Source organism: Merops nubicus, unplaced genomic scaffold (assembly GCF_000691845.1).
Source record: "Merops nubicus isolate BGI_N331 unplaced genomic scaffold, ASM69184v1 scaffold9818, whole genome shotgun sequence".
Taxonomy (NCBI): Eukaryota; Metazoa; Chordata; class Aves; order Coraciiformes; family Meropidae; genus Merops; species Merops nubicus.
Window position 1 is genome coordinate 10,696 of NW_008626325.1, and position 15,354 is coordinate 26,049.

Here is a 15,354-nt window from a genome sequence, read left to right on the forward strand (position 1 = left end):
GTTCACAACAACTCCGTGCAATACTACAGGCTTGGGGAAGAGTGGCTGGAAAGCTGCCCAGCAGAAAAGGACCTGGGACTGTTGTTTGCAGCTGGCTGAATGTGAGTTGGCAGTGTGCCCAGGTGGCCAAGGTGGCCAACAGCATCCTGGCTTGTATCAGAAATAGGACCAACAGGACTAAGGAAGTGACTATAACCCTGTACTTGGCACTGATGAGGTCACATTGAATACTGTGTTCAGTTTTGGGCCCCTCGCTACAAAGACACTGAGGTGCTGGAGCATGTCCACAGAAGGGCAGTGAAGCTGATGAAGGGTCTAGAGAACAAGTCTTGTAAGGAGCAGCTAGGTAACTGGGGTTGTTTAGCTTGGATAAAAGGAGGCTCAGTGGAGACTTTCTTCCTCTCTGTAACTATGTGAAAGGAGGTTGTAGGGAGGTGAAAGTCCATCTGTTCTCCCAAGTAACAAGCAATAGGACAAGAAAAAATGGCCTCAAGTTGTGCTGGGAAGGTTTAGATTGAACATTATGAAAAATTTCTTCACAGAAAGGGTTGCTAACCACTTCCCAGAGCAGCCTATTCCAGTGGTTGAGTGGCCATTCCTGGAGGTATTTAAAAGACGTGTAGGGGTGCTGCTTAGGGATGTGGTCTGTTGGTGGACTTGGCAGTGCTAGGTTTATGGTTGGACTCCATCTTAAGTGTCTTTTCCAACTTAAAAGCTTCTGTGATTCTTTTTTTCTTTTTTCTGTGATAACTTTTTGTGCACCATTTCCTTAGTCTGTCCTTGTGTCAAGAAAATCACGTTTGGTTATCTACTTCTTTGACATGTTCTTTTTTTTTTTTTTTTTTCCCCTCCCTTTTGTGGAATCATCTTAGGATAATCTTTTTGAATGGCACTTTACTGTTAGAGGTCCTCCAGATTCAGATTTTGATGGAGGGGTTTATCACGGCCGAATAGTACTACCACCAGAATATCCCATGAAACCTCCCAGCATTATTTTGCTGACGGTAAGTGTTTACTAGTTTCTCCTTTCTACATGATCAGTTTAACCTCAGCTGTCTGAGAATGATTCTTGGCATTTAATGTAATTTTGCTTTTGTAAGAAAGGTGGTGTAGTACAGTTAATGCTGCCAGTTTAAGACCAGGAGTCTTCCAAGGTGACTTTAGTGTTTGCAATTACATGAAGCCTCGCACCTAATAAATGGAAGTTTTCTCCAGGAGTAATCACATCGCTGATGGGAATCTCACCTTCTGTTCTCTCCATGGCCCTCCTGGTCTCTGTTGGAGGCATTAGTCACGTGTAGGAAGGCAGACCTATGGTTTGGGGCAAAGGCCTGTATTTGTGCATGGTTCCTTAGAGCTGTAGCTTTTCAGGCTTCTCTGCATGTGGTGTGTGGGTTAGAGGAGCAACAGGCAAGCCACCATGTCACGCTGGGACGGGTAGGGTATCAGTTAAGGGTTTTTTCATGCATGAATAGAGGCAGATGGCAGACTTCTTTGTTCAGAAGGCTGAACGCAATTTTTGTGAGGTTGGCAGTAATATAATTACCGATTATTGTTTGCATATAGATTTGTTTGATGGTGATTTTGACAACTTGTACCAAAAGCCAAGAGTTAACTTCCAGCATGTTTTACTATATCCTCCTTCTTCCTTTGAAGGCCAATGGCAGGTTTGAAGTGGGAAAGAAAATTTGTTTAAGCATCTCAGGGCATCATCCTGAAACATGGCAGCCTTCGTGGAGTAGTAAGTAGCGATGATTTGGAACATCAAGCAACTAGATCTTGAAACTGAAAAAAAAAAAATCTCACAACAAATGTTCATAGTGGAAAATGAGACAGATTTTGAGGGAGTAAAAATACAGGAGAATTTGAGAAATGTAGTGGCATGGAAGAGTGACATAGGAGGATTTGGGATTGATAATAAATGAAGGGTGAAAGAGTTAAGAAACAGGTGATGGTGAACTCTTCACTTACTTTGGGTGCACAAGCATTAAGAAGTCTCAGACTACTTAAAATATTACCTGTTTTTTTAATTTTTCTTATGAAAATACTTTAAATCCTATAATTTTACCCCATAAAATCACTAAAACCAGCTTGAATATTGACAGAGGGGAGTGTGATCAGCTTTTAATTTTGATGCTGTACTTCTAAACACTCAAGAGGAAAGACAGTATGATCTGAGTTCAGAAAAACTGAATATTTTCTATTTTTTTTTTAAATTTTATCACAAAACATTTTTAAAAATTTAAAATATTTTTAATAAAACCTTATTTTTTTTGTTTATATAATTTTAGTTTTTCTGAGCACTGTACACCAATTATTTCTTTGATTATCAGTTGCACTTCTAAAATAAGTTGATAAGATTTTATGAATTTCGTAGTAGACTACTCTTCCACTTTTGAAAAGTCTCTTTTTTTTTTTTTTTAAGAGTAGAAAATCTGTGTTATAGGTAGGAGGTGTAAATACCCTATCTCTGCTTTGTGGTACTTACCTTCCAGCGATATTTATTTACTAAATCTACTAGCAAAGTGTCTTGAATTTTTAAATTTTATTAATACAGAAAACAAAATTGAAGGATAGATATTGTCAAAAGAGATATTTTAGATCACAGTTCTGTTTTGAGTTATTATTAATGAAGTAAGCTCATTCCCCAGCATGATGACAGAAAAGGAAGAAATTTTGTAGTACATTGTGTAAAAGAAGACCAGTGAGCTCATTTGCACTAAATTGCAGAATTTGTGTCTGATAGAAAACATGCACAAAAATAAGAGTGCCCTATGAGTCCTTCTCTTCCCCCGTCACTCATCTTATATGTAAATTCTGCCTCACCTTTTTTCTTCAGACTCCATTTTTAAAGCCTGGAACTCTAATTTTTATATTCATGCAGCACTTTCATGACAGCTTATCTTTCCTCTTCTGTAGTGGGTGATGGAAGAAAAAGACCTTACCTTTAATTTATAATGTGAAGTTTAAAAAAATGAAGAAAGCCTTGCAGTGTGCCAGAAAGAACCCCAGTGCTGCTTGTATGAAATTCAGATTAGTTCTCTGCACAAAATTAAGTTTTGCAAGCAGAACTGAAACTTTTCTATACTGGATTTAGAGTGAGATGAAATAACAGTTGTTTCTGCAATCTTGTTTCTATCTCTGTTTTCCCATTTTAGTAAGAACAGCTTTACTAGCCATTATTGGATTTATGCCAACCAAAGGTGAAGGAGCAATAGGATCTCTGGATTATACACCTGAAGAAAGAAGAGCTCTTGCAAAGAAGTAAGCATTAAGTTTGTTACTGTAGGTACATATATATGTGCTTGCTTTCAGGGTGAGCTATTGAGCAGGATGTAAGTCCCTTCAGTCTGTTCTTTTGCACATATTCCAAATACAAAAAAAACTTCCATGTCTTGTGCATACTGTTTTTTTTTTTTCCCTGGACATTGTGCAAACTTGGAAGTTACAGTCAAACAAAATACTTTGAGAGGTCTGTGTTTCTTCCAGTATTGTCTGGTCAGATTAGAGCTTTGTCTGAAATTCAGGCTTAGAGATGTAATTAACATAGTGATAGAGTGGTAATTGCACAGTGAAGGGAAGTTGAGTATGACGGAATTGATAATAAGTGTAAGTGGGGAAGAAAACAACCAAAACAATGATGGATCACTTCCCTTAAGTAAATAATAATAATGAGACAATGACAAAAAAATCTGAAGCAACTGCTGCTGAATGATTTTTAGGACATTAACTTAAAATTAGATTTGTGACTAGGATGAAATAATTAGCTTAGATTACAAGGGGAAAGCAGTGGACATTCTCTCTTCACTTTAGCAAGGCTTTTGTCTCCCTTACCATGTTCCTGGAGAAGCTCATGAAGTACAGCCTAGGTAAGTGATGACAGTAAGGTAGATTAAGAACCTAGCTGGCTGGCTCAAAGGATTGTGGTAAGCAGCACAAAGTCCATCTACAGGCTGGTCACCACTGGTGTACTCCAGGAGTCAATACTGGGACCAGTGCTATTCAGTGTCATTAATGACCTGGATGATGGAGCAGAGTGCACCCCCAGCAAGTTTTCAGACAATACAGAACTGGGAGGAGTGGCTGCCCCACCAGAAGATTGTGCTGCCATCTGGAGGAACCTCTGTGGGCTGGAGGAGTTTCATGCAGTTCAACAAAGAGAAAAGCAAAGCCCTGTGGGAAGGAATAATGCCAGCCAACCAGCTGGAAAGGACCTTGGTAGAGAAGGACCTGGGTGTGCTGGTGGACACCAAGCTGACCACAGGGCAGCAATGTGCCCTCGCAGCAAAGAGGGCTAATGGTATCCTGGGCTTCACTGGGGAAGAGCGTTGTCAGCAGATGAAGGGAAGTGATCGGAACCAGTGCTCTGTACCCAGCACTGGTGAGACATCTGGAGTGCTGGGTACAGGTTGGGGCTGTGTGAAGGTCAAGGCACAAGAAAGAAGTGGGTTTACTGGAGTGAATCCAATGCAGTGCCACGAAAATGCTTGAAGGGCTGGAACATATTTTATACAAAGAGAGGCCAAAAGAGGTGACAGCGTTCAGCCTAGAGAAGAAAAGGCTCATGGGATCTTATCCACGTGTACAAGTGTCTGAAAGGAAGGTGTAAAGAAGGCAGAGCTGGGCTCTTCTCAGTGGCATCCAGCGACAGGACAAGAGGCAACGGTCACAGACTGAAACCCACAAAATTCAGAACACCTTTTTACTGTGAGGATGGTCAAAGCAGTAGCACAGGTTGCTCAGAGAGGTGGTAGAGTCTTCATCCTTGGAGATGTTAAAAATGTGACTGGAAACAGACCTGAGCAACATGTTCTGCTTGACCCTGCACTGAGCGAGGAGACTGGACTAAATAGTCTTTAGAGGTCTCTCCCAACCTCAGCTATTCTGTGGTTATCCTTATAGGAAGTCTTACACCTGTGGGTTTTTTTTTTTTTTTGGTACTTCTTCTTTCCCCATCTGGGAAGCAGAAGGCACTTGAAAGACCATAACCCTATTTTATAAGCAAAGTTAGCGTATTCCAAATTGTAACTAGTACCTTATTTTGCAGGCAGCTGTGTGCTTATTCTGCCTGTACTCTGAGCCAATTGGAAGCTGCAGCTTTTCCTGTCAGCAAGGCACTGAGTCAAAGCTAATAAACCCTGCTGAGAGGTAGGGTTTAGGGGGTTGGTCTTGATACTGTGCTATCAAGGCTGTGTGGTTTTTTTTTGGCTTGGAGAGCCAACAGCTACAGCTGCCCTGTAGACAAGTGATGTGTGCAAGAGAGGAAGGGTAATGATCTTGCAGAGCTGAAATTCCTGGATAGGAGGTGGAAGTGTCTGGAAGGTCCAGTGGTGGAAGTCTTGGTGGAAGGTCCAATTTAATATTTGTAATAATAGTTGGATCTTTACAATTTCCAATTTTTCATTTGCTGTGGATATAAAGTAAGTTTTAACATGGCAACAAATTTTCAATAAAGTAGAGATAATAGCAATATGTAAGTTGGTTGTTAATATTTTCCTAAATGAGATACAAAAAAATGTATTTGTAGTATACATAATTCTCAACATATTTTTTCAAGATAGTGTGATTTTGGGCAGAGGGAAGTGCTTTTAAGCTACAGTTCTTGACACCACTTGTCTTTCTGTGGATTGTTTTTCAAGTAGTTCGTTTAAATAAGGACACAATAACATTATGAGAACATGCTATTCTGAGCTATGTCATTTGTGGCCAGGTCACAAGACTTCTGTTGTGAAATGTGTGGCACATCTATGAAGACAGCCCTCTTACCACTAACATCCGGAAGCGTGTCGAGCCAGGCGGACGAGGAGGCTAAAGAACTTGCCAGACAAATTAGCTTCAAGGTGAAGTCACGGTTTAAACTTTTATCTCTGTTGTATAGAATTTAAAAAAAAAAAAAAAAAAAAAATTAGATGAAAAACTTCTACATTGCTGAAGAATTCATAATTTCATAAAACTCAATCAGTATGTGGAAACCTGCCTTTTTGTAGGGTAGTCTAAAAGAGGAAAAATAGGGGTGGATCTCTGGCAATATGCCAGTTAATAAATTGTGCATCTCAAGCACTGACTGATTAGTTTTAATTTCTGTGGTGAGCACTGTGGTAAGAACTGCCTAACTATGTTGATTTTACTTTCATGTTTTTAGTCACTAATAACTTGATTAAATTCTCCAAAGTCAGTATTATCATAAACGTATTAGGGAAGTTTGGGCAAAGTTAACCTAAATTTGTTTTCCTTTGTGATTTTTTTTTCTCCTTTTGGCTTATGGAAGGAATAAAACATATTCCTACTGAAAAGTGGTTGCAAATTCTTTTGAACTACTCTGCAGCTGAAGACACTGAAAGTTGAACACTGAGATGGAAGCTACTGTTACCCAAAAATGTGTTCTCTAGCTTGTGTTTCAATGAAAGTAAGGTTTGTTTAGCCAAATACGTGCCTTAGAAAATTGCATGTCTTGCATGCACAGTGGTGTTTTTCACTGAGTTTTCCACTAAACTCTTAAATCAGCCACTAAGGAAGACTGCTGTGCATGAGGGCAGGGAAACACAGTGACATGTATTATGATAATATGGCACTGGTGCAGAATATATCCTCATTAAGGTCAGGGGTGCTAATGTGTCCCCTTTTATCACCAATGTTCTTCTAACACTGTCCTAAAAGACTTCTGCTTTCTTTTTGTGTGCCATGAGAATAAAGATTGCCTCCTACTGAGTATTCCTGCCAGTCTTGCAGGAGCTACATATCCCTGCACGATCTCACGTTTAGTCATGTTGACATGGCTGGGTCTGTGTGTAATAATGCTTATGAGAAAAATATCTCCAATTATTTTGCAAAGATGAAGAGGCAGGGGGAGAGGATTTTAATGTTGAGCTACTTGGAGGAACAATGGGCTAATTTCTCCTGGCTCTTTTACAACATATAAGGGTTTAAAAAGTATAGTACTCATTTTTACTTAAGGACCGCCAGTCTTCTGTCACAAAAATTCAAGAAATATCAGAGGTTTTTTGTTTTGTTTTTTTCAGAAATAACTCTTAACTTTCACAGATTCATTTTTCAGTTTTAAAATGAAAGACTTAGGGAAATCAATTTCTAAAAAATATTGGTGCATTCCATGTACCCACATACTTAACTCCACCTCCTAAGAACAAGCACTCAGCAAGGGAAAAATGAGCGAAAGCCTTAGGTTTCTACAACTTTTTACAATCCATTGTGGGGTTTTTACAGGGTAAATGAGTTTTGTCCTCTGGTTGTGTCTTCTCTTCCTTTCTCAAATCAAATTTTAGGGATTGGTTTTTTTTTTAAGCTTCCTGCTTCTTTGCTTTGCTTGACTTTGATGTTAGGCTGAGGTATTCAATTGATGTGTTTCTAGTAAATTAACAGTATGAATTACTATCAGGGAAATACAGAAGTTTCAAATCATTTGGATATATTCCATGTCAATTTATGGGGTAGGATTTAATATCAGCCTGCTGATTGAGTGTATCATTTGAGAGAGTCTCTGTACTAGCAAACATACTACCCATCTCTGCATTATCTTGATCCTTAAAGAAGATACTTCCTAACATTTTCTAGATGATCCTGGGATTATGAGAAATTATTTCATACCATTTTGCTTAATGCTGGTAACTTTTTTTTTTTAAAAAAAAAACGTGTTGTGTTGAGAAAGGAATGCAAAATTCAGGAGAAAAATCAAACCACACATCCTCATTACAGTTTTCCTGCTTCTGTAAACCTCTAACTTTGTTCCTGTCTGTTTTAATAGAAAATTACTTTTTTTTTTTTTAATCAGCTTTACATTGATTTGAAAATCGTTCTGTAGATTTTAGGTGCTATACACCATAAATTACATTCCACTTGAAGAGATAGATGACTAATAGCATATGCGTTACTGTAAAACAGTATGTTTTATCTCTATGTTGTGATCACAAGGCGTATTTTGCAAAGAAATTAATTCTCCACTCACCCTCGCTATTACATTTAAATATATTGATGATCTTTCCTTAATATCTGTGTTCTCACTAGCTTTTCTGGAAGCAGAAGTAAGGGCTGGAGAAAAGAGAGACTAAGTGACAAAAAAGATATTTCGGTTTGGGGAACTTTGAAGTGTTTTTTATTTTTTTCAATGTTAGTCTGACTTCAATCTAGCATGCTAGATTTAGTACTTCAATAAACTAAAATAAATCAAATACATCTTTTGTAGTGTATTTGCTTTGTAGAGATGAACAGTAAGGATGAACTGAGCTTTTCATAGGAAAAAGCAGAATTATGAAGAGCTGTACTCACAGGTTCCAGGGAAAGGACTTAAAACTGGATATGGGAGAGGGAAGTTCACCCTGCGGGTTGCCAAATGCTGGAGCAGGCTACCCAGAGAGCCTGTGGAATCTCCAGCTTTGGAGGTTTAAAACTTGACTGAGCATGGCTCTGTTTGAGGAGGGAGTTGGACCAGATGAATTTTGAGGTCCACTCCAGCCTAAATTATTCGTGATCTTGTGTTGCTTTGTTGCTGGTTCATGTTTGAGTCATAACTTGACAGATCTAATATTAGAGTTCGTAATAGTCAAGTGCAGTGTTATCAGATTATAAATTATTTTAAGTCTTAAATTCATCTTCAGGTTGTTTCAGTGGCATACTTTTTGGATTTGCCTGAGATAATATATGTCAAGAAACAAGGAATTTAATTTCCTCATACAAAATAGTATGATGAAAGAATATTATCTTGTAATCTTACAGTTTGTTATCACAATAACTGGTTGGTTTCTAAGACACCATTTGTATTTCTTACCACAACTACCACTACTTATATCTGCATTTGAAGACAAATGATTAGATTTGGAATTGTCATCTTGTAAATTGAGATCTAGATATATGATTTGAGAGTTGGCTTGCTGATGAAAGTGGATTTGTTCATGACTCTTTCTTTTTGGATGTGTATATATTTTAAAGTGTTTCAGTTCAGGACTGTGATGCTATTTCCCTCTCCATTCCCAAGGGATTATTGGAGGCATATATCCTGTTTTGTGACTCTCTGTGTGTCACTACTGACCTCTTGTCTCATTTCCAAAAGCATGAAACCTGAATTCTGAGAGTTGATGCTTATTAGGCGTTTTATAAACACGTACAAAAACCAGTATTGTAAGACTTGTATTTTTTTCTTTTGGTCTGCTTGTGCTGAAATCCAAATACTGGAAACTGAGGTATGTGTGCCTGATACAGCCATGCATATGTGTCCATTCTGCCTGAGAGGCAACTTCAGTACTAGAACTGGTATAGCCCCATTAAATTAACACTTACCAGAGGCTAGTCTTGCTGAGAAACTGGTTCTAGTGGTTCACTTGTAACACCAGTAAGCAGCATTCAGTGAAGGACATAAGAAACAGAAGGTTTAAAAAATGGTGTTATTTCTGGCATAATGTTCTGGATTTTCTAAAGAATTTTCTTTTTTTTGCTCCGTACATCTGTGTGAATTTTGTGTGTCTTGTCTGTTATGTGCAAACAAACAAAGTTGTTCTTTAAACTGATGTTTTCACATCTATAGTCTTCTTTCTAAGGAATGGGAATTTCTTAAACCTGTTGGTGTGTAATTGAAACACAGTTGGCATACTCGATTATCACATTTCAGTAAGTCTCATATTCTCCATATATTAAAACACACATTCCAAAATAAGTCAAATCTTTTTTGAGCAATTTTGATCGTGCCTTTGAAGCGTGCTTATCTACTCCTTGTAGGCAGAAGTCAATTCATCCAGGAAGTCTGATGCTGGACCCTCAAACACGTCAGGATTGAACCGATCTGCCGCTTTGAGCGAGCACCAGCAGGATGGTGCAGCTAGAACATTCCAGGATCCAACAAGTGCAACGGTATGGTCCAGCTTTGAGCTGTGTCAGGGCAAGTGCAGGCATAGTCTGAGCATGAAATCAGTACTATTAAGCTGATTTGAGGCTTCATTAAGAGTCTGTAGTTCATACATTTCTTCTAGAACTTCTGCATACTTTTATATAAAAATCTATGTGTAAGCTTCAGCAAGGAGAATGCTGAATCTCTTTTAGAAATAGCGATCACTTTGCTTTCACTTCCTTCTCTTAAAAACAAGAAATAATGTTCTTTTAGCAATTCTTTTTCCCAGTACATCCTTTAATGTATGAGTTAACAGTTCATTAAAATATTATGGTGTTCAAAGTACTGCAGTTTACCACCCACGTAATATGTCACAGGTTTTTGCAACAGAATTGTAACAGTCAGAGGCAAAAAAAAGTTTGGGTGACAATTTGTAGCTTCTAAATCTTAATTAAGGATATCTTCCTGGTTTTTATAACCTCTGAAGTAAATCTGACTAAAATATTCTTACCATTTAAAGTATGACACGTTTTAATACTGTTAGGTGTGGGGCTTACATAATGGTTTTGGAAGTGACCAAGGCCTGGTGGTGGGCCAAGGCAGCTGCTGTTATGACTGTGGCAAATGCAATCTAAATTCACTGATAAATTTAATCCCAGCTAAGCTGTATTTTTTAGAGAGGATGGGGCTGCGGATGGTTTAAAAAACCTAAAACACGTCAAATAACGTCAGACCATCTGTTGTGTGTTTGCAACATATTTTCAAGCTATGTAGAAATATAAACATGCTAATAGCATACTTTTTTCCCCACAATAAGGATTTTTCCAGATTGTTCAGGATTTAATAAACCATTTTGTTTTATTCTTCTTATTACAAATCCTGGCTAATATAATAGTACTAGCCAAAATACCAAGGCGTTGCTAGCATTTTCTTGAGGACAAAGACTGACTGATATTTTTTTTTTTTTTAATTAATCTCATTTCTAAGAAATTTGCTGTAATCAATAATGCTGATTTAATAAGTAATGATTAACTTAATTTTCATCAGAGAAGACCTGTGTGAAATGAGACCTTTAAACGTATAAATGTATGTAAAGATATTTAGAAGTGATGAATCCACTTTCCATCATTCACAGTTTGTTTTAGGGGATCAGACTGTCACAGTCACTCATGATTCCTAGTTTGAGTTGGAAGCAATACCTGTGCTACTGAGTTGTCATGTTTTGAGTGTTAGGAATTTCCTTGAGCCAGTGGGAAGTGAAGATTTACAGCCACACGGTGGGAGGAAAAAAAGCGTAAAAGGAAAGACAAGAATTTGAGTTTGTGTGTTCTTATTCCTGAAAGTTAATAGAAATCTTCTTCAAGTAGGAAGCTGGAGGATTTGGTCCAGTAACAGGTGTGAAAGAGTATCCCTGCAAACCTCAGACCCTCTCTACTCAGCTGGGCTTCTTGCATGTGTAAAATCAGTTTCTTGGGTTAGTTCTTATGGTGTGATGACCTAATTCTACCTTACTAAGTTGAAAGTGTTAGATGTGGACAACATCAAAACTATTTTTTTTCTCTTGGTTAAAATGTCTAACACTTACTCTACAAATGTGTGTTCATATAAAAGCAATGGTAGAAAATTTGCTGTTCTGAACTTGAAATTTATGCCCTTTGACAGTAAAAAAGTAGATGCAATGCTAAATCCTTTTATTAGCTTGTGTAATTCCTTCTGGTACAGTAAACTTAATGGGCCTAACTCTGAAGTCATGGGACTTTGTGTCCTGCTACACAGCATAGAGGGGAAAAAACAGCAGAAATCATACAGAAAGAATGAGCATTACCTTTCGTCTGTTCTTGGAACAGTTGTAAACAATCTTTATTAAAAACATGGTGGTAAGTGTGTGCTAAAGAAAGCATCATCTGCAGGTGGAGAGGAGAGAATCCATAGACTGTTTTACTATGGGTAAACCAATCTACATACAGCTTCATGGGCAAGTTTGCTCTTTCCAGCAATGATTGTCTGCTTGAAAGAACAGAAACTTTTGAGATGAATTAATGGCAAGGTATTTGTTAGTACAGTGATGCCCTTTCTGGGATAGGTTTAACTGAATTCTTATAAGAGTACACTGAAAGGGCTCTCTGGTCTGACATCATTCTGAGTCCATTTTCCCAGTTTCACATGGGGCCTTATTCCTGAAGTGAAAATTTTCTCATTTCATCAGAAAAGATATTTTTGAAGCCACATTCCCTTCTGTCTTACTTTCACTTAAAGGAATATAGCCTCATTGACCAAAGAAGCACCAAATACAAACAGTATTTCAGTTAAGCATATATTTCCAGATTTCAAAACTATTTGAAATAGCAGTTTGTGTTTTAGTAATGGAAATTGTTATCTGCATTAACAGCAATGCTATCATAGCGTGAACTGCTGTGTTATTCAGTGCTTTAGTGTTACAGATTTTGGCCTGTGAAGAGACTCCCTGTGTGATGTAATTGTTGTGTGGGTGTGTTTGTCTATCCTGTTGGAGAGGTACACTCACTTCCTGACTTCTGGGCTTTCCCTGCCTAACCTTGTCTTCTAGGTCACTCCACTTCCTCCCCATCTTCTCTTCCATTTTGCCACACCAGCAGCAATGTCTTGATTACTTAAGATTATTACAGTGTCCTCTTTGATCTGCTCTCTAGCTGAGGACTTAATACCTTCCCAGTGCAATGTTGAATACGTATTTTCTGAGTTCCTGCTCTTTAAAAAGTAGAGGGCGGGACAGGGTTTGTCTCTCCAGCACAGCATGTAGTGATGGTGAAGATGACTTCTCACCATGCTTTTCACCTAGTACTATATACTTTTCACCTGGACCTGCTTGTTGGTTGTTCCCATTCATGGCCCTGTTAGCAATGACAGGTGTGCAACACTGCGTTTGTTGGACGTTGGCTGTTAATATCTTGTGCACCTATATTATTAGAGAATATTTATCAAATATTTAAGTGGCTTAATTTTGAATGAAGAAAAAAGAGGGGAGAGGGGTGATTCTCACACCAGTGATACCTGCTTCCCAGGAGAGCTTGTCATAAAAACGTTACTGAGGTTTGCAAGTGCACGACAGTGAGTATGACAGCATGAGAGCAATAAAAGGAACAATGCTGCCATGGAGGCTCTGGAAAATGCTGCAACAGCAGCTTGTGTAAAAGGATACAGAGCTGCAAGGAGCAGACTAAGCATTATTAAGGCTAAAACATTAGGCTACCTAAAGCATTATGCAGCACAGTATTTGTGAGGAGTCTGACGTGCAGCAAACAACTCTGACTAGAACGCTTCTGACTCTCTCTATATAGACACTTTTTTTTTTTTAAAGTTGTAGTAGCTGTTGATGTCTACTCAGGGTGAAGGAATGGTACATGACTCGAGTATTCAAATAGCAAGGAAGGTACTGCTGGAAGCTTTCTTGATACAAGTAAATGCCTTTAGCATGAAGAAAATTAGTTTCTTCCACACCTGAGCAAAAGAATTTTTTTTAATTAATATATTGTAAATACTTGGCTTAGGCTTGGGTCCAGATTAAGTCACCTACTATGCCAGTGGTCACCTAAACATTGGTCCCAAAACTTTCATCACAGTCCCTGGGACTAGTTAGCAGAGGCTGGAGAGCGCAGCAACCCACTGAGGAGCAGAGGTGGGCAGGCTGCATTGCTCGCTCTGTCCCACTGACAGCACTGACTAAATTTACATGGGCTGTCATGGCAGCCTGAACTCCTGCCACACCTGTAGCAGCCTACATTTAGTGTATGGATGTGGGCTGATGTCCCACCATACTGCCCCTAGGAACTTCATTTTCAAAGGCACAGCTTCCCTAAGTCTTTATTTTCCTTGGCATGAGGAGCTTTCATCTGGGTCCAGTATGAAGCAGAATTATTTCCTTGTGCAGTGTAGTAGAAATCATGGCAGACTGCTCATGGTGTTCTTGTCTGGCTCTGCTGATAAAATAAACATGTAAAACACATTTTTGTTTGAAGCTACCCAAGTTGCTTGCTTTCTTAGGCAAGAAACCTGTGTAAACGGGCAAGTTCTAAAATGTGGTGAGTAATTACATCAGTACTTCCGTTGCTGATAATAAACAGTGGGAAATACTAATGAGAAGAAGTTAGGAAAGGCAGGTAGCTTCCCTGACCTAGTCAAAAAACTGCCCATGTCAAAACTTGGGAATTCCTCTCCCACATGCAGAATATGTGGCCAAGGGGTTACCGAACCGGGCTTTACTTACTGACGTGGGGATCATCAAACCTAATGCACAGTTGAGGACATTCCCTGTCTGGCTGTGTAGAAAGGGTGTCTTCTGGGGATATAGTAGCTGGCCAAAACATTACTTAGGTTTATAGATATTGTGTCGATTAAAAGGCATTTGCTTGGTAGCAAATAGAAATTGTCCAGAATTTTAGTTTTACCTACTATAATAGTGTTCAGCATTTTAGAAGAGGGGAGCAGGGAGAAAGCTAACTCTGGAAACTAGCTACAGGTTGCTTTAAGTGGGAATACCTGCAAACTCTTCTGAAAAGTGAAAAGGCTTCAAAAAAACCCAAACTTTTTGTCAGACCTACTCTTGTTTAAGCACTTTAGGATTTAACCTTGTCAGAATATTTATTTCCAACAGCTGTGCTCTGTCACTATTTGTAGTATTTAAACATGGAAGTTTGAGCCTTTTAGTATTGCAGGCAGGATTAGGCTGGTGGAATATCAGAACCCATCGTTTCAGTCTTACAAACAGAAAAATTATTTTCTTTAGAATAGTACTTTCCTGAGATGAACATCAGTTGTTGCTAGTGTTTATTAGCTATGTATGATGGTGGACCAACGTTTGACCAGTAGAGGGCAATAGGTACGTGCATGCATAAGTCCAGTGCTCAGTAATTCATGCTGGAATCACTTAGGTGATTGGTTTTCTGTTCAGGATTTGTTTTGGTTTTTCCACTGTTGTTGGTGGTGATGAGAACCGACTTTTGGACCCAGCTGTCCACAGGAAGTAGTGCCGCATCACTTAATTACAGTTCTTTGGACTTCTCTCCTCCCTTTCTTGTCCTTCCCAGCTTGTTTTCTCTTTGGTATAGGTGATGTGACAAATCCAGAGATTTAACTATCTGGAAGATTATTAAAAATGTCTTGAACTGCAAAGAGTTAATCAAATCCTAGACAAAGATAGTTGAAATCCCTTGATTTGGAACCAAGCTGGTATTCAAATATCATTTGACAGGCTTTCTTCAGACTTCTCCTGTACTTAGAATTGCTAATTTGGAGCTTGAAGTGGGCTTCTTCTCAAGGTAGCGTATGGACAAAAATGATGGCTGTAGCAATTTCATACCTACTAGCGACGTATCATCAGGCTTTCCAGTGTTAACAATTGCAGGAAGAGCACATTTGAGTCCCAGTGACTTCGTTCCTTGCCCTCTCAAGCTGTATCTTGGCTCACTAGGGACTCTCCCTCTTTCCCGTCCAGGCCGAAGGTCAGAGCGGCGGCGCGGGGCCCGGCCCCGCCGACAGGCCCGTCA

The 15,354-nt window shown here is 38.9% G+C and overlaps 1 protein-coding gene across 1 annotated transcript in view; it reads left to right on the top strand.

Annotated features, from left to right (window-relative positions):
• The window catches only part of UBE2J1 (ubiquitin-conjugating enzyme E2, J1), a gene marked incomplete at its 3' end in the record, with an annotated part of 12,950 nt that extends 3,095 nt beyond the window's left edge, over positions 1-9,855 (top strand). The window contains exons 2-6 of the mRNA XM_008945957.1: positions 873-1,004; positions 1,657-1,741; positions 3,159-3,264; positions 5,711-5,840; positions 9,724-9,855. Of these exons, the coding sequence (XP_008944205.1) occupies positions 873-1,004; positions 1,657-1,741; positions 3,159-3,264; positions 5,711-5,840; positions 9,724-9,855 (585 nt within the window). The remainder of the gene's footprint in view (positions 1-872; positions 1,005-1,656; positions 1,742-3,158; positions 3,265-5,710; positions 5,841-9,723) is intronic.
• Positions 9,856-15,354: the final 5,499 nt, after the last annotated feature.